Genomic DNA, 23523 nt, shown 5'->3' on the forward strand with positions numbered 1-23523 from the left:
ATACTTAAAAAACTAGTAAATATTTTTGTTTCCAGATGAAAGTTAATATAGAATGCATATGATGTTTTGAACAGAATCAATAGCCAATCAATCTAAAACATACTTAATTTCACAAATATCAATGTTTGGGGGTGGTATCTACAGATTGAATTGAATGATTACCTAAAATTTGAATGGAAAATTAAACTTGTAAATCTCCAAACAGCAAGACATCTTTGTAACTCTGAGCACATCCTTTTTCATTGACATTTTGTGTTTCCAGCTGTTACTACTTTTGCAAACTATACAGAGATGTTTATTATTCCCTCTCATTTCTAGCCTCTGATGCTCATTGCAAAGAGATATAAAACTGGGCATGTATGTTTCAGAGCAAAAACTACTCTGACCCTTATATTTTCTCCTCTAGGGTATCCATAGACAACAAAGATTTAAAATCTTGATACTTTGGATTTTTAGTTTTAGAGTCACTCCTTGACAGTTTTCACAGAACATATAATTTTCTTGCCTGCTGTTGGTACAGATTACCAACTGAACAAGTTCAAATCAATCAGTTACCACAGCTGGATCTAAATGGAAAAAATGTCACATGTAGGCACTCCTAACCCAGTGGCTCTGTGTGTACATTTGATGGACCTCCTGAAGACCAACAAGTACCTACCTCTAGCTTCAGAACGTCATGCTGAAGTTTACGCTGAAATTCAAGGAAGTTTTTGATGGTCAATTTCCCCTTGAGATTGGCTCCAAAAAAGTAGGTTGTGAGGGCTGAACACAAGCCAGACTTCAGGGTATTACCAGTAGTAGGGCGATCTCGGTGGCGCATACCCATACTGGTCTGGGAACGAATGATGCTCTGAACCTAAAACAGAATCAAATCCCCAACCAGGAAAACATTAGAGGAAAAATAAAAGCATGGAAAATAATAATAACCATTGTAGACTATGTGTGAACATCATTATCTCTTTTAACACATGCAACAGTCTTACCTAATTGGTCTCATTATTAAAGTCCTTACTTTATAGTGGAGAAGATGGGGGCATACAGAGTTGGATAACCTGCTTAGGGTAAAGTGGCTAGAGAAACAGCAGAACTAGGATTCTATCACAGATAACCTACCATTATAATTAGGATCCTTTAGGAAATCTCTTCAGAAAAGAGTAAGCAATTGTTTTGGGGAGGCATACAATCTCTCTCACACAACTAGGCCAATGATTAGGCTCACAATAATATCTTCTATATCTTAGTAAACTTTAAAAAATTCTATTCTTCTCACTATTGACTCTTCAGATGTTGATGTGCACCTGTCACTCCAGCTACACAAGAGGAAATAAACAGAATAAGTGCAGGGGCTGGGAAGGTAGCTCAGTGGTAGAGAGCTTGCCTTGCATGCATGAGGCCCTGGGTTCGATTCCTCAGCACCACATAAGCAAAAAGAAAAAAAAGCCGGAAGTGGCGCTGTGGCTCAAGTGGTAGAGCGCTAGCCTTGAGCTGAAGAGCTGAGGGACAGCACCCAGGCCCAGAGTTCAGGGCCCACGACCGGGCTCCCCTCCCCCTCAAAAAAAAGAATATGTGCAGTCTAGGCTGTCATTGACATAAACTCAAAACCTTGTTAGGAAACACAACTAAAGCAAAAAGGGAAGGGTGTGTATCTTAAGTTTCAGAACCTAACATGAAGTCCTGAGTTCAAACCTTAGTGCTTCCAAAGGAAAAAAAAAAGTAAGAATTATTTTGTTTTTATTTTGGCAGTGCTAAGTATCAAACTCAGGGCCCAAGGCCTTGTGCAGGCTACGCAAGCACCCTATTATTGAGGTATATCCTCAGCCTCTGCATATTAAGAATGCAGTGTCAGGGAATGGCTGATTGCCTAGCTCATCTAGCTAGCAGAGTGCCACTGGAAGTCAGATGTGCCACTTCAGACCTGGCCCATAAAAACTATCCAAGTATAATTCTCCATGCTGTTTATACCTTGAAAGCCCATATGATGCTTACAGGGTCCTAATACATAAAGAGCCTGTGTTCCCTAAATCAATGTTTGGAGAACTGTATATCAATTACCCAATTTAAAGTTTATGTAAGTAGTAAAAACAAATTACCAATCAAATTACTATGTTATATATTTTACAATAGTTTAAACTATTAATCTGCAAAAGAATTTCATCTCATCAGTGATCCACTTCTTCGAACTCAAAGTCCTTACAGCTTCCTAACTAAATGTGTATTCTTTCAACACACAGTGTAATGAAGTAGAAAAAACAGAAGCTTTCAAGTTCTTCTCCAGTCTATAATTTAGTAGCTATGTCCACCTAAGCTATGTATTCAAGCCCTCTGATTCTTAGTTTCTTCATGTAGATGGTAACCAATAGTTCTTGTATTCACAGCATTTTTATGAGGATGAAAGATAATGCAAAAAAAAAAAAAAAAGAAAGATAATGCATACCAGTGTTTCTAGAGTAAAAAGTTTTCTACACACAGGACATTTAATAAACAATAGTCATTATTACCATTTTGATTAGATAATCAGAATATCATATATAAATCTATCATTGCTTTTGGATTTAAAAGAAGCAAAGATGAGATTACTTTATTAAAACCTCTATTAAATCTAAGGCCCATGAAAATGTGTTTTAAATACTGAAAGAATCTGCCACAACTTACCTGTTCAAACTCCTCCATGTCTACTTCTCCATCTCCATTCAAGTCAAACATCTTGAAGGCAATTTCAAAATTTCTTTGAGGAGCTGCAAGGAAAAAAAGGAGAAACAGAGATTGGGGGGTAGGGGGAGAAAAATACTTAGAAGATATTAGCCAAAAATAAATCACTTAAGAAAAATGAATAATTTGACACTAAAATATATTATCCACGTCAAAAAATGAGCCACCAGCACCCAGAAAAACTCTTAAGTTTTTGTCTTGCATTTAAATCAAGTTAGCTTTGTTTTCTTTAGTCTCTTCATTGTAAGTACAGTTAGGAGTTCTAAGCAAGTTGTTCTTCTAGGAGTTCAAGCTGTTCTCTTATGCTAATTTTCTTTTTACACTACCGCTCTGTAGTAGGACAGAAAAGCATTCTGTCAGTTATCAGCCCCATTTCAATCATGTCAGATCCATACACAAACTATTGAGCAAGGTATAACTTAAATGTTAAATTAACCCTAAGCTTAAAAAACAAAATAAAAATTAGCAAAGTTTGACAAGAAGGTGAATGATGGAAGCTTCTCAGTACTTCTTTAAGTGTTCCAGGATTAATCAAAATACAATTAATACACAGTGTTCATGAACTTAATAGATTTCCTGCTTGACTATGCCAAGTACTCTGTTAAAGAAAATATGTTTTGATGCTTCAAAACTATAGAACTTTAGAGAATAAACCAAAACAAGTGTTCTACATATCCTAATACCATTTTAGCTCAAAATTTGCACAGCTAATATACAGCAGAACCTGAAGCTGAACTTGGATCAACACTGACTCCAAAGCCTACAAATGTCACATTATGCTTCACTGCTTTGATATGAATTCAGAAGTACTTATGATAGATACAGAATTCTTATGCTGATATTTTGATTTAAAAAATAAAACAACAAAACCAAAACATGACTTAGTACTTGCATCAGAGTTCCAAGCTGCTTATCTTTTAAAAGAAATTATTATTATTTTAAATTTTACTTTAGTGTAAAGGTGATGATATACAGAGGGGTTACAGTTACATAAGTTAATGAGTACATTTCTTTTCAAACAGTGTTACCCCCTCCTTTGTTTTCACCTGATGTCCCTCCCCCCTAAGTTGTAAAGTTCATTTCCAACAGTGTCTTGTGAGTATCGCTGTTGCATTGGTTCACCCACTGTTTCTGTAATTTCCCTTCCCTTCCCCAAATCAGATAAACTTACATACATGACAAAAGGTATCAAAATAAAAAGCAGTGACAACAGGGAATAAACCAAAGGAATACAATGAAGGAAAGAAAGAAATAACTGAAAACAGTACACTACAAAATGAGCCTCTTCTTTCCATATCTTGGAGTTCATTTTGATTAGCATCATTTTATATGGTCTTATGTACATAGCTATTGAACTATTGTGATCCTCTGCTAGGAGTATCCTAGACATATCATAATTATTAATGAGGGAAACAATGGAGCCTATTTTTGGGGGGTCTGGCTTACTTCACTTAATACATTTTTCCCCAAGTCTTTCCATTTCCTTACGAATGGGGTGATGTCATTCTTTCTGATAGAAGCAAAGAATTCCATTGTGTATATATGTACCACATTTTCTTGATCCATTCATCTACTGAGGGGCATCTGGGTTGGTTCCATATCTTAGCTATGGTAAATAATGCTGTACTGAACATAGTTGTGCTGGTAGCTTTAGTGTGGCCTTGTTTGTGATCATTTGGGTAAATGCCCAAGAGTGAGATTACTGGGTCATGGGGGAACTCTATGTTTAGTTTTTTTTTGAGGAAACTCCATACTGCTTTCCAGAGTGGCTGAACAAGTTTACATTCCCACCAACAGTGTAGTAGCCTTCCTTTTTGGTCATATTCCTGACAGCATCTGTTATTATTTGTTTTCTTGATAATGGCTATTCTAACTAGGGTGAGGTGGAATCTCAATATGGTTTTGATTTCCATTTTTTAATAGCAGAGATATTGAACATTTCTTCATGTCTTATTGATCATTCTTATTTACTTTACAGAGAAGTCTCTCTTTAAGTCTTTGGCCCACTTATTAATGGGATTGTTGTTTCTTTGAGGATTTGTTTTTTTGGGGTTTAATTTTTTGAGCTCTAAGTATATTTTAGATATGAGGCCCTTGTCTGTTGTACAGCTAGTTTAGATCTCTCCCAATCTGTGGGCTTTCTATTGATCTTGCTAGCTATGTTCTTTGTCATGCAGAAGCTCTACAGTTTAATGCAATCCCATTTATCCAGTCTTTCTTTGATTTGATATGTTTCTGGATCTTTATTTAGGAAGTCTGACCTGTGCCAAGAAGCCCTAGTCCTATAATATTTTCAGGGTATCTGATCTTTACATTAAGGTCTTTGAGCCATTTGGAATTGATTCTGGTGCAGGATGATATATAAGGATCTAACTGCAGTTTTCTATCCATGTATAGCCACTTCTGCCAGCATCATTTATTGAAGAGGATTTCTTCCATCTAGTGTTTTTGGCTACTCACCAAAGATTAGGTGGCCATAGGTCTGAGAGTTCATTTCTGGGTTTTCTATTCTATTCCTCAGGCCTATTCATGTGCCACTACCACCAAGCTGCTCATCTTGAGATACTCAGTATCAAACAATCACTGATGTTAGTGTGTTAGACTTGGTTATACTAACTGGAGACCTATAATGACAATGAACTCTCAGATACTTGTCCCACCTCTTTCAAAGTTCTGAATATGGATCTCTTTGGATATGAGTGCACTTTCCAATCCTTCCCTATTGTTTCACACTTGGCAACTTTGCTCTTACATGTCATTTGCCTAATCTCTGTTGATATATGAGGTTGTGGCAATGGCAGAACATATAAAGACAGTAAAGTTCTTAAGTAGGATACTCACAAATCAAACACTTATAAAGCACATGTCTAGCTATGGTGTGAAGGATGAACTGGAAAAGAAGAACCAGCTTCAGAGAAGATCACAGAAGATCTTATAAATGAGGAAACTGTGAACTGAAGTGATGACAGTGGTAATGGAGAGGACAAATTTGAAATACCTTAAGGCAGAAATTATATAACTTAATGATTAGTTAGGTGTGATGTGTTGAGAGTGAAAAGGGGTGACAGCATGACTGGCTTTGACTACTAGGTAGCCTGGATGTCATTTACCAAGAAATAAAATAGATGTAAAAGATTTGATATAATTAAACTAGTTCAGGTGGGATTTGAAGGGTCCACTTACTAGGTAGAAACACAGAGCAGAGGGTAGAAGGTTAAGGCTGGAAGCTGCTAGCATGGTTAGCTGGGAAGAGCCTGAAATGAAGCTGCTCAAAGAGAGCTAAAGGGTGAGAAAAGGTGAGTGCATGTGAGGTGAGTGAGGAGGCCGATATTTAAGATGCAGGGAAAAGTAAAGGAAACAGTGACAGAGGAGGTGGCTTTCCAGTATCAAGAGGTATGCAGTCCCAATGAACAGAAACTGGGAAAAGTTAGTGAGAGTCAAGCCACTAATTAAAGAAGCATTCTCATTCTCTATCTCCATTGATTACCAAGGTTAGAAATTTTAGCTTTCTCACAATCTTGTATTCTTACTGCCCTTATAGCACATGATGGCAGGAGCAGAGATAATTTATTTGACTGAAATTTTCTATCAAATCATGATTATATCTCCTCCTACAACCAAATCTGAGTTAATTTTACTAACAAAACACTGCCCAACATTTTCTGTCTTTCTATCCTTGTTTTGTTTCATGTACACTGAGCACAGAGCACAGAGCTATATGTGGAGCTACTCTGAGCATTTATTAAAGTATATGTGAAGACACTCCAGAGGCTGTGCTCTCTTGCTGTGGTCACTGTTGAGGCAAGCTGGACCAGCAGCCTTGCACAGTCTCCTCTGGGCATTGGAAGGTCCTTCCAAAAGGAATTCCCTTTGCTTGTTCAATTTGCTGATCCCTGGTGACGCTCCCATTAGCTTGTCTTCAGTGAAATATGCACTGTAGAAAGCGCTCAGGCAAATCTCTTTGAAACTTCCCTGCTTCCCTTTAAATGTAGACTCCAGACTATTTTTGTGTAATCTAGTTGTTATAGAAAGCTTAAAGTGTTCTAGGGCTACGCTAACTCATGACCTGTTTCCATAGAAAGATTCAGAGAGAAGAATTCTTTTGAGTCCTAGGCTGCTTATAAAGCAAACAGTGAGGGGGAAACCCTGATAAAAATAGTATAATCTGCTTTCTGCATGATTTCCAAAATGGTCTTACCATATGTTGGAATTGATTAAAATTTCCACGACAATCTTTGCTTTTAGGATGTGTAGCTACATTAGGTCTATTCTGGCTAACAATCCATTTTTATAACATTGTTCTGCCACTAACAATAATGATAGCAACAGTAACAACAACTTTAGATCTTTAAAGCACAAACATTTCTACTTTGCTTTGCTAATAAGAAAAAAAGGATAATTTTCTGTGTGTAGTAAGTAGATCAGACAGCAACAACTCTGGCTGTCTTGAGACTTTCATAGCTCTTTCACCTACTGTTCTTTAATAGAAAATGTGCAAGACAAGGGCTTGAATTCTGGCTTTTAAAAAATAGTGAATAATTTGCCACCTTAAATTCATTTTTGGTAATACTGATGGATTGGTGAAAAGTGAATAGATTATATTCTTTTTTTATTTTAAATTTTTATTATAAAGTTGATTACAGAGGGGTTATAGTTACCTAAGTCAGGTACTGAGTATATTTCTTTTTGGAAAATGCTACCCCTTAATAAATTATATTTTAAACAAGTTTCTTATTTACTGTTAGCTTGGTTCTCCAAATAAAAAATTCCTAGAGGTAGGGCTGGAAGGGGTGGGAGAATTATGAAAGGGGTGACATCAATCAAGATGCATTGTATTCATAAACTGATTTTTTGAATGGTAACTCCTTTGTACAACTACTTAAATATAAAAATATAATTAAAAAAGCATTCCTATTTCATTACTGCTTCAAAATGGGGCTGTAGAATATGAGGTAATTAATATGTGGTAGCAGAGAATTCTGTTTTTTTTTTTTTTTTTTTGGGTCCAGTCATGGGGCCTGAACTCTGGGCCTGGGCGCTGTCCCTCAGCTCTTCAGCTCAAGGCTAGCACTCCACCACCTGAGCCACAGCGCCACTTCTGGCTTTTTTCTTATGTGGTGCTGAAGAATTGAACCCAGGGCCTCAAGCATGCAAGGCAAGTGCTCTACCACTGAGCCACCTTCCCAGCCCCCTGGTAGCAGAGAATTCTGAGTTAGAAAAAACTCTAGAATATAATCTACTCAAGGATCAACCTTTCTATTGAATTTGTAGGATTATGGAGCTCCAACCTGATCATCAGAGATGGAAGTTACTACTTCTAAGGCCTAAGCATTGTTGAACATATTACTAAATTCTTTACGTAGAGCCTAAATCAACTCCATGTGTTTAATTTTTTAGAAAAGTGAAAAAAAACTGCTTCCTCCCCTGTATGCTGGATCAACATAAAATATTATTCCTTTATCAAGATTCCTCAAGATCGCCCTCAAGATTCTGAACATTCTTTTTTTTATTGTCAAAATACTGTACAGAGGAGTTACAATTACATGGGCAAGATAATGAGTACATTTCTTATCAAGCATTGTAGCCTCCTCCTTTTTTCCCCTTCCCATCCTCCCCCTGCGCTCCCCCCCCCAAAAAAAAAAGATTCTGAACATTCTAACAGCTCACATCCAGGGAATTTAAATGGCCAGTGCTTCCCATAAACACAATAGCATGAGTATAGTCAACTCAGGACAAGACTGCATTTTTTGCAGAATTGACCAGCACTAATATATGAGGTCCTGGTGTCTTGCTTTCTACAGGATACACAAGATTGCATTTAAAAAATGCCCCACAATTTTTCTGAATGCTTTGAAGTATGGTAGTGGGGCAAGTCTAGGGAAAATTTTCCTTTGGAGTGTGTATAAAGGATCAGGTCTCATGGTCCAATTGTTGTAGTTGTAGTATAGGATTGACTTGGGATAATTAGGTTTTAAAAGAATGTTATGCAAAATGAAAACATCCAAGAATCATCTTAAACACACTTAAGCAACAGTAGACCAATTTTGTTTTTATTGACCTAGGCTGGCTTGTTAAGTCTGATTTTCCTATCAGGGTGTGTGTGTGTGTGTGTGTGTGTGTGTGTGTGTGTGTGTGTGTGTGTGTGTGTGTGTGTGTGTGTGTGTGTGTGTGTGTGTGTGTGTGTGTGTGTGTGTGTGTGTGTGTGTGTGTGTGTGTGTGTGTGTGTGTGTGTGTGTGTGTGTGTGTGTGTGTGTGTGTGTGTGTGTGTGTGTGTGTGTGCCTCAAATATACCATCTCTGTTGGAAGGGACCAGTGGGAGGGCTCTGTTGGTGGCAGTAAGGGCATAAGCATGGCTGAGATTGTTGCTTGATATGCTTGTAGTATTGCAGTCCTTTTAGGACTTCAAAGGCCTATCACCCTGGCTGATTCCCTGAATAGCACTCCAGATTTTCTCCTATCCAGGTCACAGTTTGTGTCCTTTTCCATTATTTTGAAATAAAACAGAAAAAGGACAGCTATCTGGAGAGCCATCAGATCCTTTCAGCCATGAAGTCAAAGAAAGTGGTTCCATTTGAAAATTCAGTTGTGTTTAGCTGTAGTCTCAATACCCTGTTAAGCAGTCAGAGCTGTTGGCTAGGGGAATTTTGCTAGATTGTCACTTTCTGATCTAGGGTTGCTTCTGCCTCCTAAATTGTCAGTAATGCTTTAGAGCATTGGTGGGCTCCAGGGCCAATGCAGGGGTTTTAGGTCAACTACAGCTAAGAATGATTCTCCCAGTAGCAACAAGCCTTCCAAACCTTGAGGAAGACAGGCGGCTGCAAATAAGACACAAACCCCATCACTCCGATGATTGGTAATTAGACTTTGTGTTATCCTGATATTGCTTAATAAGTTTGGAGGCAGCCTCTGAAAGAGGTGGCCATGAAAAGAGTGGTCTAAGAGCTTCAAAGGAGGATAAGCATGGTGGACAGACACACTGTCTTTCCCAGGGGATTCTGTGGTTGTCATTGCAGCTATCGTCAGGCAAAGAAGGCTGCTGCAGGGCAACAGAGTTGTCCTGGTTGGTGGAGAGTAACTGCTGGGCTATTGGACCATTCTTCTGTGTATAGCCCCAGTCCTGAGAACACCTATTGTGGATTTGTTGCTTCAAGAACTAGTGCTCAATATCTGCTTGGACTGGATACTATCTAATGGTTGAGTTCACTATTTGCAGTCTAATCTTGATCATCAAAATGTCTAATCTAGACTACATTTCCAAGGCCCAAAACCATCACATACAAGTGGTTAAATGATTCTGTTCAGCTGGTGCCCTGGAACAGGTTCTAGACCCACCTCTACTGCTGACTTAGTTAAAGAGTTGAGCACCAGGAAGAGCTGCTTCTCCAGGAGGGTGCTCCTAACCTGCAGTGCATCCAGGGCACATTTGGGTTCCTCTCAGAAGTTGAAGAGAGTGATCTGGATGGCATGTACAAAGAAAGAAAAGTAGGAAGCAATTCATCTCATTTCCTGGAGTCAGATATCTGGGGCCTTCTGTTCTTAAGAAAGATTTAAAAAGAGCTGGAGTCTTCATTTTTTGTTTGTTTTAAGACACTTGGGTTTATTAGCTTAGTTGGGCCTTGAGCTTCCTCCTGTTGTCTTAGCTTCCCAAATGCTGGGATTATAGGCCTGTATCAACACACTCAGATCTACTCTCTAACTGCACAAGAAGCTCATTAAACTCATGGCCCGAGGCAACTTCCCTTCTGACAGGATCCAAGATGCCCTGTCTGCTAAGAGGTTCCTGGCTCTGGAGTCTAGGTATAGTGATGGAACTGAAGGAACTGTAAAGAAGCTAGGAGAGGCCAGAGACAGAAACAGAAATTGACTTGATAGTTTCCATGGAGATCTCCAGCCCAGAGATCCAAATTAACACTACAGATATGGAGCAAGAGCAGGAAAATGTTCCCTGTTTCACATGTTCCTTATTGGCACTCATGCTTAGGGAGGATTTTATCCACTGTGTGACCTTTTCATGGATTCTGCTTTCCTCCTTTTCAACTAGTCCTCTCAGCTATCTTCAGCTTTGAGTCCCTGAACATTTCAGATGGCCCTACTATCATCCATAGCACTGTTACTACTCAAGCACATAGTATTATGAGAAGCAGCCTTGACAGTAAGAACAGCAGTGACTGGCCATTTGGCCAACCACACAGTGATAATATTCCTTGCCAAGCTGGTCAGAAAGCCTGCTGCTTTATGAGTTTGTGGGGAAATATGGAGGAGGAGAATACAGCACGGAGTAGTCGGTCTCAGTGTTGGTTTTCAGTGCTGTCCAAAACTAATATTCTTTCTCAGGAGTCAGTCCTCTGCAGCTAAATACAGTGTTCTAGAACCTATATCTAGTTTAAGCTTAATACAAAACTTATTTCCACATGTCCCGTAAATTTGACACAAAATTTTTCAGATTCATACCTTGACCACTCTTAAATACCTTCCTTCCTTTAGCAAAAAGGTCTTTTCATGTGCTGTTTCATACCTCTAAGGCACAGGGAGACTGAATCCAGAGCCTTGTTCATGTTTGACACTCTACTATCAAGATTCCATGTTCAATACCATCAAGATTCTAGAAATGTGGTGACAATAGTTTATGCTCTCACCAATTCAAATAGTTAATTCTGCTGTAAAAGTGGTTTTGGAAACACCATGGATTTGGTAGTCAAATGAGAGAAGGGACAACAAAGTGCCTCTTCAAAGAGGTCATCAATTCTAATTGTGTGTGTGTGTGTGTGTGCACACGCGTGTGCATGTTGCTGAAGATCTAATATAACTGCAACTGAAAACGGCCTCAAGCACACTGGTTAATCTTTACTCCAGTTTTTTGTTGTCCTTTAGACCACTAGGAATGGTCTACATTTAGGAAAGACTTTACCTCAACAGAGCCCAAGTCTAGGCCAGATTAAGTTTAGGATAGACCCAGAGAAAAGCTTCCCAAGATGTAACACATGGCCATGATGCCTATGTTTGTGTACTTCCTGGACAAACCTGTGTCCTAAGATTTGCTAGACTATAGTCAGTCACTGGTATTCAGGACCTCTTAATGGGAGGAGTAAGTTATGGTTCCTAACAGCACTTAATAGGAGGTTTTAGTCAGAAGACCCATGTTTCGTTTCTTTTTTTTTTTTTTTTTTTGGTCAGTCGTGGGACTTGAACTCTGGGCTTGGGTGCTGTCCCTGTGCTCTTCAGCTCAAGGCGAGCGCTCTACCACTTGAGCCACAGTGCCCCTTCCAGTTTTCTACTGGTTTACTGGAGATAAGAGTCTCACGGACTTTCCTGCTTTGAACTCCAATCCTTAGATCTCAGCCTCCTGAGTAGCTAGGATTACAGGCATGAGCCACCGGTGCCCAGCTTGAGAGAATTCTTTATTTCTCATTCATTTATTTAATGAAAATGGGTAAGGTTTTTCTAAATAGTATGAAATGGTACATGTTAAGAATGTGAATTTTAAACTTCACAAAAAGATTATAAGACTTGTTTTGGAATTCTCTCAGTCACTTCAGCTGCACAAGTACTTTATTCTCACAATTGCTTTTCTTCAAATGAACTTTCTCTCGAAATATATGCTAACCCTGACTCAAACAAATGATAACAACTTACAAGAAATGGCTGGTTTCTAATTCATAGTACATAGCCTATTTTAGAGCTTTATCTCAGCCTCATTTATGAGCTGACTCTCAGAATGCTGCCAAAAGCAGTCTTTCACTTAAATCAGTCTTCCTCACAACATTACTTGACTGCTGTACCACAGGAAGAGTATGCAGTGTCAGTGATGTAAACAAAACCTGGATTTTCTATGTTCTGGGGAAAGAGATTCTACAAGGCAAACTAGTGCTGTCTTTCCCTTGTATCAAGGTCATGTTCTATAGTACAAATATACAGTAGAACAAATTTACTGCTACAAACTATAATATGCCTGTGGGACAGAACCCCATCCTTATCTTCATAGTTCTAAACAATGCTTATCTGTTGTATGTAAGTTTATCTGTTTGGAGGAGAGTAAGGGAAAGTCCAGAAATGGTGGGACAAAGGGTGAACTAATTCAGCAGTGATATTCACTAGACAATATGTTGAAAATGAACTAACTATACAACTTGTGGGGGAAGGAAGTTGGGAGGGATAAAAGGAGGGAAGAGGTGACAGTGTTCAAGAAGAAAGGCACTCATTCCCCGGCCTTTATAACTGTAATTCTTCTGTACATTACCTTTACAATAATAATTATATAATAATAAATTAAAAACAACAACGACAAAACAATGCTCATTTGCTTAACCTTTTTTTCATTCTGTGTGGCTTCATTCCAATAATCAGAAATCACATTAGCCAAAGCAACAGCTGAAGGACTCTCGTTTTTCTGGGGGAGGTCCGGTCGTGGGGCCTGAACTCTGGGCCTGGGCGCTGTCCCTCAGCTCTTCAGCTCAAGGCTAGCACTCTACCACTTGAGTCACAGCATCACTTCCGGCTTTTTTTTTCTGCTTATGTGGTGCTGAGGAATTGAACCCAGGGCCTCATGCATGCAAGGCAAGCGCTCTACCACTGAGCCACCTTCCCAGCCCCTCTTTTTTTTTTTTAATAAGTTTTTTATTGTGAAAATACTGTACAGAGGGGTAACAGTTACCTGAACAAGGTAAAGAGTACATTTCTTATCAAGCATTGTTGCCTCCTTCTTTGTTTTTCCCCTACCATCCCTTCCCTCCCACCTCAACTACACTCTTTCCCCCGGCTCCCCCCCAAATTGTAAAGTTCATTTTTCAACATAGCGTCTTGTACATTTCACTGTTGCAATGAATGAGTCAACCTGTATCCCTATTTAAACAATTTGTTTTTCTTCCCTTCCCCTCCCCAAATTATACCAACATCAAATACAATGGAAACAGGTTATATTATGGGGGATGAAGGACTCTCTTTACATGTGACTAGGCTTGGCATGCAACCAAAAAACTATTTGTTTTCAGTTTAGTGCCTCAACAGAAAATTTTGGGCTATTCTAAAAACATTCTTCTAGCTTTCATGTTTGTGTGTGTGTGTGTGTGTGTGTGTGTGTGTGTGTGTGTGGTGTGTGTGTGCGTGCACCCAAGCACACACACGCATATCTATATAACAAAACTATTATATTTAAAGCATTTTTATTTAAAGCATTTTAAAATATTAACCAGGATGCTGAAAGTGCTTTGAGCAATACAATAGTTTTAGGAAGTATTCTAAGCAGCCATTAAGAAACATTTTTAGATATTTATTTTATTTAATCATCAAATATCTATGGAATAGTTACTATGTACCAGATACTGTGCTGGTTTCTGTCTCCAGAACAGGCAGAAATGAAGGAAACTACTCAATAACAATCACTATTTCTTGCCTTGATCCTTTTGTACATCCTTCAAATTCCCAGTACAAGAGATAAGCATTTTTTTAAGAGATAAGCATTTTTAAAAACTTGTTCCAGAAGCAAGTAATAACACATGATAAAGCGTAACCAAACACTATTAAGTTGTAGGCTTTAAAGAAGGGGCCTATATTTGATTCTAATTTTCTAAGAACAAATGGTAAAAAACATGGTCACAGACCATAAGCCAAAGTCTTTAAATATAACCAATCATTATGGGCTAAATTCCTGCAGAGCCAGTCCAACTATCCACAGAATGAAAACAGGACAGGATAGGGCCTGTGAAGGGTTGGGACAGAAGATAGAGAGTTGTAAGGAACTGGGATCAGGGCCAAGTGTCTCGAGGGTAATAAAGGGGAAAATATGTATGGCTTAAGGCACATTAAGGTCCATTCAACGCTGTAATCAGGGTATGGAGTAAGATGGGTAGCTTTTTTTATTCAAAAGAATTGCTTCTTGCTGGGCACCGGTGGTTCACGCCTATTATCCTAGCTACTCAGGAGGCTGAGATCTGAGGATCACAGTTCAAAGCCAGCCTGGGCAGTAAAGTCCGTGAGACTCTTATCGTCAATAAACCACTGGAAAACCAAAAGTGACACTGTAGCTCAAGCGGTAGAGTGCTGGCCTGTGCTGAAGAGCTGAGGGACAGCACCCAGGCCCAGAGTTCAAGCCCCACGACCGACAAAAAAAAAAAAGAAAGAAAGAAAAAAAAAGAATTGTTTCTCACTCATCTGAACTAAACAGCTTGGTTAGTTGTTGCAAAAATGTAAATTTCAACATTTAAAAAAAAAAAATAACAGCTAAGGCTATTGAAATGTTCTCAAGTTATATCTGTCTTCAAAAGAATTGAAATATCGCCGGGCGCTGGTGGCTCACGCCTGTAATCCTAGCTACTCAGGAGGCTGAGATCTGAGGATCGCGGTTCAAAGCCAGCCCGGGCAGGAGAGACCGTGAGACTCCTATCTCCAATAAACCACCAGAAAACCGGAAGTGGCGCTGTAGCTCAAGTGGTAGAGCGCTCGCCTTGAGCTGAAGAGCTGAGGGACAGCGCCCAGGCCCAGAGTTCAAGCCCCACGACCGACAAAAAAAAAAAAAAAAAAGAATTGAAATATCACCAATAAATACTTGTAATATTTAAAAGTATTGCTATTGTATTACAAGACTAAGAATTAACAAAAGAAACAGGTTATGCTAGAGAAGGAAGTGACATTGAGATCCTTTTGAGATACTGAGATCCTTTTGCGATACACTGCATTATGTAAAATATTCGTATTTCTAAAACTCTAAGCATGATTATAGGTTAAAAATCACAAGATTAGCCTTCATCTTCATTGTCTTACTCTTGATAATTCAATTGTCATTCAATCGCCAAAAAATTTGGCAATGACAGATAATTCTGAGACATAAAAATTATCAAGAGCTAAGCGTAATTTTCTCTGTAACTTTCTCAACTCTGATGTACCAATAGGACTGATTTAAAACTGCCTTACATTTGTTGGGGCTTGCTTATAGTTTTCAACAGATCACACAACCTGTGAAGCTTATTTTCATCTGTAATTTATTTTCACCTGTAATATTAGATGGAATAGCACTAATCAGCACCATTCTTCCCAAGTGGCCACACGCTTTCTGATCTGCTCTTCACTACAGTTTGTCAAGAGATTAAAATATTATCTAATTTTACTTGAGTACTGTTATAATTTCTCAACAGGTTTGTACATTTGTGAGGAAGATATAGCCCAGTGATTTGTTTCATTAAGCCAAATTCAGTTTTAGTGAAAACAGATATAATCCAAAATTTCCACTATTGTGTGACATCTAAAGGAGTCAAAATCAGAATACAATGAATTGTGCTTGATATTTTAACACTTTAAAGCCCTCAATATTGACAATGCCATCTGATTTTTGTATTTGTTTTTGGCATTTCTTATGGCTTTTCAAAGATTAATTGTAAAAGCTCAGGAAGATGTTTAATAATTAACTTTTGTAAGTGTTTTATTTTTGCTTCTCAACCTCCTCATCTAAAAATATTTCAAGCCATTAGACCAAAGACCTAATAATTTTAGTTAGAATGCATATAGCAATAAAACATAAAACAAACATCCCAATGGACAAGATCCAGACTTTGTGTTATACTGTTACCATGTAGTGACTGTTAGTAAGAATGATCCAAATCAATAAATAATATTCTTCATTTTAGATAAACACTGATAAACTTTTTCTATTTTTGGTTATGGAGGAAAATCTCTGACTTCTATTAAAAGATTTAAGACCATTGGCTAATGTTATGGTTGGTTAGTACAGAGAATTAAGCCACTAATAACCATGTTCTCTCAATTCTTATTAACTTTAAGGATCAGAGGATCTTTGGAAACTATTTAATACTAATAATTAGCCATTTATTCATCTTGCCTAGAATAAATTTAAGTTTATTAATGAGTAGTTAGCTAGTAAGTATTTAATATTTACAGATGATCATGCTGACAATGATTCAAATTAATCTATCAAAGCTGATCAGAAAAATGAGGTATAAATAATAGAATTTGTGAATTAGAACCAGGGAAGGACACAAATATACAAATTCTGAATTATATTAAGAAACCAAGCTTATTTGGAACTACATTAATTAAAAACTATATGTTTTTCTCTCTACTGTTATCAGTACAGACTAAAGACAAAACAGCTACAATAATCAATTTCAGTTTAGGATTTCAATAAAGTCAAATCCTAGGGTTGCAAAACTTTTTTTGGCAAAGAACAGGACTAAAAAAGCCAACATATTTTATCTTCGTGTTTTATATTTTATCTTCGTGTTTTATTTCCCTGACACAGCAAACAGTTTAAGTACAATAAATATGATTGTAGTGGATATCATTACAAATTTGTGATTGCATTGTGAAATTTATAGTCTAGGTTGGAAATGGATAATAAGATAAAGGAATCAATTACATAAAATAATAAAAAGCGTTAAACACCAAGGTGAAAAAAACAGAGCAAGAAGAGAGTTTAGGAAGAAGGTGCATGTATGCATGTGTTTAGGCAGAATAAACGATGTTTAAAATGTTAGATTGACCAAAGAAGATCCTTTACCCAAATCATGTACGAGAAGAATGAGAAATCCCTGCCATTTTTGTTAGCTAGATATTTCTGCTAAATTGCTTGCTATTCTGGATATAAGCAAATCTTATTTAGAAAAAGTAATGAATTTTATTTTATTTATTTATTTTTTTTGGGGGGGGGGTCCGGTCGTGGGGCCTGAACTCTGGGCCTGGGCATTGTCCTTCAGCTCTTCAGCTCAAGGCTAGCGCTCTACCACTTGAGCCACAGTGCCACTTCTGGCTTTTTTCTTTTTGCTTATATGGTGCTGAGGAATCGAAACCAGGGCCTCAGGCATGCAAGGCAAGCGCTCTACCATTGAGCCACCTTCCCAGCCCAAAGTAACGAATTTTAAAATTAACTCTATTTAATGGGACAAAATATTGCATAATATGGTTTCTTCAGAAAATCAGTTTTCTTAATTATATTTTTAGGAAAGGTAAATTGGAAAATAAAACAAATGATTTACTATATATAACTGTTGAATTTTATTTTATTTAACAGAGTAAAGTTATTTTAGGCTCCAAGTTTATTATGGCAGACAGTTAATGTTATTCAAAATGATGGTAACTTTAATACTATGGAGTCCATTAACTTTCAGTGAGAACAACTAGTCAGACTATGACAGTCCTACATCATCTAGATAATGCCCTTTATACTGTTCTAGCTGGTTTTCTGTGGCTCTTGGGGTTGTATAGATGAATAAACACACTAATACATTTCCCTAGTCCTAAATCACTTGCTAGGCAAAGCTTTTGAAAGCATAAGGAACTGCCTGCTTTCTCGCATGATAACTTGGAAACCATTTACTCTGCTGAGACTATAATTATTTCTTGTTACCCACAAGAAAAGAGAAGTATCAAATGTTTCATTTTCTGTCATCTGAGCAGCAATTTAAGCATGGACAAGAGCTGATGTCAGTGTAATTTCTGTGGCATATTTTCCCCTGTGGCTTGTTAGATAAAGTGGACAACACAGTGTGCAATCAGATTGCAAGAATGCATGAACTGCTTGTTATCTACAGTAGCATTTCTGACCAATCTTTTCATAGCTCAGCCTTAGAGAAAGAATAGACAGCAAAGTTATGGCTGTCACTGCTGAAATGTGAGTACAGTTGTAAAGCCAAGCCACAGAAGGCCAGATTCTGGGGTTAGTCTGGGTCCAAATTCCAAATTACCTATTAACTCACTGTGGGATTAGGGGTAAATTCTGGAATCCTTTGTATGTCTCACTTTCCTCACTTTGTAAAATAAAGATAATAATATCAGATGAAAAGTACAGAGAAGTTTTATCATTAGCATTCCAAAAGGGAAAAAATGGTTAAGGGAGTTATATAATGTACTATCTATTCTGAAGGTTCTATTCTGGGCTCCTTCTGACACTTAGTAATACATGACAATAATAATAATAATGGGCTGGGAAGGTGGCTCAGTGGTAGAGTGCTTGCCTTGCATGCATGAGGCCCTGGGTTAGATTCCTCAGCACCATATAAGCAAAAAGAACAAAGCCAGAAGTGGCGCTGTGGCTCAAGTGGTAGAGTGCTAGCCTTGAGCTGAAGAGCTGAGGGACAGCACCCAGGCCCAGAATTCAGGCCCCACAACCGGACCCCCCCCAAAAAAAAGAAAGAAAGAAAGAAAGAAAGAAAGAAAGAAAGAAAGAAAGAAACAAAGAAAGAAAGAAAGAAAGAAAGAAAGAAAGAAAGAAAGAAAGAAAGAAAGAAAGAAAGAAAGAAAGAAAGAGTAATAAGCAGTAGGTAAGTTAAAATCTCATTTCATTTCAACAAACATTTACTAGGACCACCTCCATAGTACATATTATCTACTTTTATCTACATATTATCTACATAGTACATATTATCTACTTTTCCATGTTGGTTTCATCAATTAAATTCAATGTAAAGTCTATCCAAAGTCATATTTTTTTTTAATCTCTGCAATTCTGGCCGGTGGCTCATGCCAATAATTCTAGCTACTCAGAAGGCTGAGATCTGAAGACTATGGTTTAAAGTGAGCCCAGGTAGAAGTCTGTGAGACTCTTATCTCCAAGTAGCTACCATAAAAGCTGAAAGTGGAGCTGTGGCTCAAGTGGTAGCTTTGAGTACAAAAGCTCAGGGACAGCACCCCAGCTCTGAGTTCAAACCTTATGACAAGAAGAAAATCTCTACCAATTCTGACCATTGTTTGAAAAAGAAGATAGGAAGTGACATTTTGTGATATGGTAGCAGAAATAAAATCAAAGAGAAATATACTTACTGAACACTAGGCACTGAACTAGCCCATGTTCACATCTCACATCTTCACAATGACATCAGATAAAACAAGAACAAATGAATTGGCTCTTCCAAAATCACAAAGGTCAGATATAGTAGGGCCAGAACTTGAGCTGAAGTTCATTTTGAAAACACATGTGCTTCCAACATGCTAATTAACTGTATGTATGTATGTATATATGTATATGTATATGTATGTATATATGTATGTATGTATGTATGTATGTATGTATGTATGTATGTATGTATGTATGTATGTTTGTATGTTTGTATGTTTGTATGTATTTTGCTACTACCAGTATTGGGACTTGAACTCAGGGTCTGGGCACTGTCTCTTTGCTTTTTTTTCATCCAATACTGGTGATTTACCATTTTACCACACACCTCTGAGTCTACCTTTTTTGGTGGTTCAATAGAATTAAGAGTTTCACTGACTTTCCTGCCCGTGGTTTACTGCAAACCCGGATCTTCAGATCGCACCCTCCCAGTAGCTAGGATTACAGGTGTGAGCCACCATGCTACTTTTCTTTTCTTTTCTTTTTTTGCCAGTCCTGGGGCTTGAATTCAGGTCCTGGGCTCTGTCCCTGAGCTTCTTTTGCCCAAGGCTAGTACTCTACCACTTGAACCACAGCACCACTTTCAACTTTTTCTGTTTATGTGGTACTAAGGAATTGAACCTAGGGTTTCATGCATGCTAGGCAAGCACTCTACCACTAAGCCACATTCCCAGCCCACTAATCAACTTTAATAACACACAATTTAAGGCCATAGATATGCTTTCCTTTAGTTTACTATTTGGATTGACATGGCTAATCAATGCATATTTGTATTGTTAGATTTACTAGCCTACCTCATCCAGACACTTTGGTGCCCTATTTATTCTTTTTCCCATCAACCATTAAACAGAAGGAATTAAGTATGAAATTAGAAGAGTCTTGGCAGGAACCGTGTATGACACTAAAATCTTTTATAGTTTTTTCTTTGCAAGTGATTGGGCTTTTGTTTTACAGCTCTTATCTTTGCTAGAAAAAGGCCTTCAGAAATCACTTAATATAAACTACCAATCTAAACTCTTTGGTTCACTTTAGGTACATTTTAATAAACACTACACAGAGATATAAACAGATTGTTTAGAAATCCTGACCAGTTAAAATAAAATGTAAAAGTGTCCCTCCTACAATTGCACATTCTGAATTATTTAATTTAAAAAAACCTCTGTGTTGTGTCAATTTCCAATTTTGTGTGTCTAGAAGTATTTCCTCAAGATTCAGAAATAAAATTTCAACATAATGAGGACAGATAAGCCAGTTTTCTTCTTTAGAAGAAGGGCTGAGGGACTGAAGTGTGTCCTAGTGGAGAAGTAGTGACATGAGTGAAGCAAACAGGAGTATACAATACACAGTTTATCCTGACAGAATGCACAACATCTGACAGTTGAAGGTACTTATAACTTTGAAGTTTCTTTTTTTTAAACTTTATTATGATACTTTAGGTTTATTTTTTCCTTTCTGGTGATTTTCCATGTGAATTATCAAGTTTTTAAAAATGCAATTTCATAAAACTTATAATTTGCTAACTATCAATTTCCACATGATCAAGGTAACTGTGTTTATAGTTTATAAACAAGTACATGGAAACATCTGTACTTACTGGAAAGAACTGTTGTAAGGAAAATGTAGTCTGAAAAGGATATGAGCCCACACTCTCCAAGGGTGTAAAATATACTGTCTTCATCAGCAAATTTTTCTCGTTCCTGGGAAATTTTCTATTAATTATATAGGTCCCACCAATAGAAAAAAAAAGATATTACTGAATTAGAATACAAATAGTAAGAAATGAATTACCAATGATCTAATTTTATGAGATTTACCCTAAGCATTTCTCTGATGGCCACTCAAAATCAATGGATCCTTTACAATTTTTAGACCATGAAAATTCCAAACTAAAACTTTTTTTCATATAAACATTAGGTTAATAGGAATTTTAGAAAGTAATTTGAATTTTATAACTTCCTGACACTGAACAGACTTGGTCCACCTTTTTCTGAAGTTACACAGTATTAAAAAGAAAAACTAAAAAGAAAGTAGTTCTAACTGCCCAAGAAAAATTATATTGCTAGTGATCACAAATGAAGAGGTAAGCAACTATTTCCAAGGTGCACAAAAATGCTCAATTTCTGGCATACTAATTCAAATTCAAATTTATGAAATACTAATTTTAATATTTATTTTATGATTCTAAGAATCCCAGTTTTGGAATATAGAACAGTATGTAGAGTTAACAGCATCTCTGAGAGATAATGCCAAATCAGACATGCACACATGTAGGCACAATTTGATCATATTTACTTTTACCTTAGTGAATCTATTTGATACTCTCATCTAAAATTTGGCTTTTACTCTAAACATATATTCCACTTATTTAACTTATAAATTATAAAATGAGCTTCAGTAATAGCTAGTCTAGTAAATTGTTTCTTCTTGTTTTGTTTAACCAAATCTATCCTTTTTCTGATTTCCTAACCAAAGCATAAGCTTAGTGATAACATATGTTCAAAAACTGAAAAGGATCCACCAAAGGTGCATTTGGGATAAATTTCTCTATATTCTGAACCAACCAAAGGCATTTTCTGGAATTCTGAGTACCAAAATGTGAAAAAAGAATAAAAGACCTTTAAAAACTCAAACCAACAAAATGCAATCAAAGTAATAATCTCATGCAAGCACAAAATAAGAGGCAGCAGCGCAGGCATAACTTGGGGAGGAGTATCATGAAAATGGAACCCACAAGCACCACCACACCAGCATTCAGGTACACAACTATCCAACAGGTTACCTCTGTCTAGTGGAGATCCCATCACATACCACAAAGGAAAGAACACTAGTTAACCAATTGAAAACACAAGTGCCACATGAATCTTCATTAAGTTAGTTTGCATGATCTTCTTAACAAACTCATTCAAAATAATTTTTTATTGTATACTGGCTTGCTCATGAACAGGTAAAGATCCACAAGTGAATACCAACAAAAATATATTACATTTTGATAGGCAGATCTGATTCAAGAAAGGGATTCTCTGAGTTTGATAGTGGTTGACTGAAAATATGGTGCTGTGTAACATTTAGAGATTATTCTTTTGATCTGAGAATAAAGAATGAGCACCCAGACCAAAAATGCTCTAATTAAGGTTAAATTTTATACCACACTTTCCTACCAAGAGATTAAGTATAAAATTTCAGACCAAAGAAGCCATTGGAAGAAAACTAGGGCAGTAAAGCCACCCACTGGAAAGTTTATATCTAAATTCCTCAAAATAAAAGAAACACTAACAGTTTTTACATTATCCAAAGTGCTGCAAAATTAAACATGAAAACAAGAAAAAAAGATGGGAAGTGAGAATAGGTCCCCAAAGACCTACCATCACTAGCTAAAGCAATAAATATATATAGAAGGTGTGAGACTGCTATACATAACTGAAATAAATAATATATTGAGAGCCAGAAGTGGAGAAAGGGAAAAAAGCCATCCGACAGAGTATAACAAGGCAGCTAAGCAAAGGATAACCAACCTAGCATGAATTTTTCTAACAACAACTGGAACACAGAGCTGCCCAGAAGATAACCAAAAAAAAAATCTAATTTAGTTGCTAATTTTAAATTCTGATATAATTACAAATAACACAGAAAAGATTAAAGAGTAATGTAAGGAACTGGCATATAGGTTTCATCCAGATTCACTAACAAACCACCTGATTTGCTTTATCATTTTGTCCAGATGCATTTTTTCTTTATAACAGTTTGAAAGTAACTTGGATATGTCATGATTTTTACACTTAAATACTTCAGCCTATGTTCCCTGTGAACAAAGACACTGTCTTAAACGCCACAGTATAACTCTACTAAAACTAGAAAATTTAATAGCCATACATTATTATCTAGTCTATTATCACAGTCAACTGCTCCAATAATTTCTTTTATAGCTACCCCACCCAAGTTCACAATGTATTTTAAAAAGTATGGTTAGTTGTCATGTC

At 37.1% G+C, this 23523-nt stretch overlaps 1 protein-coding gene across 1 annotated transcript in view; it reads right to left on the bottom strand.

The window, feature by feature from the left end:
• Nucleotides 1-23523, bottom strand: part of Micu1 (mitochondrial calcium uptake 1) — a 152409-nt gene that overhangs the window by 64077 nt on the left and 64809 nt on the right. Inside the window, exons 6-8 of the mRNA XM_070020528.1 lie at nucleotides 21141-21255; nucleotides 2653-2735; nucleotides 659-856 (exon numbers count right to left, since the gene is read on the bottom strand). Coding sequence (XP_069876629.1) covers nucleotides 659-856; nucleotides 2653-2735; nucleotides 21141-21255 — 396 coding nt within the window. The remainder of the gene's footprint in view (nucleotides 1-658; nucleotides 857-2652; nucleotides 2736-21140; nucleotides 21256-23523) is intronic.

The sequence above is a fragment of the Dipodomys merriami genome, unplaced genomic scaffold, assembly GCF_024711535.1.
Source record: "Dipodomys merriami isolate MVZ:Mamm:240054 unplaced genomic scaffold, mDipMer1.0.p SCAF_14, whole genome shotgun sequence".
NCBI lineage: Eukaryota > Metazoa > Chordata > Mammalia > Rodentia > Heteromyidae > Dipodomys > Dipodomys merriami.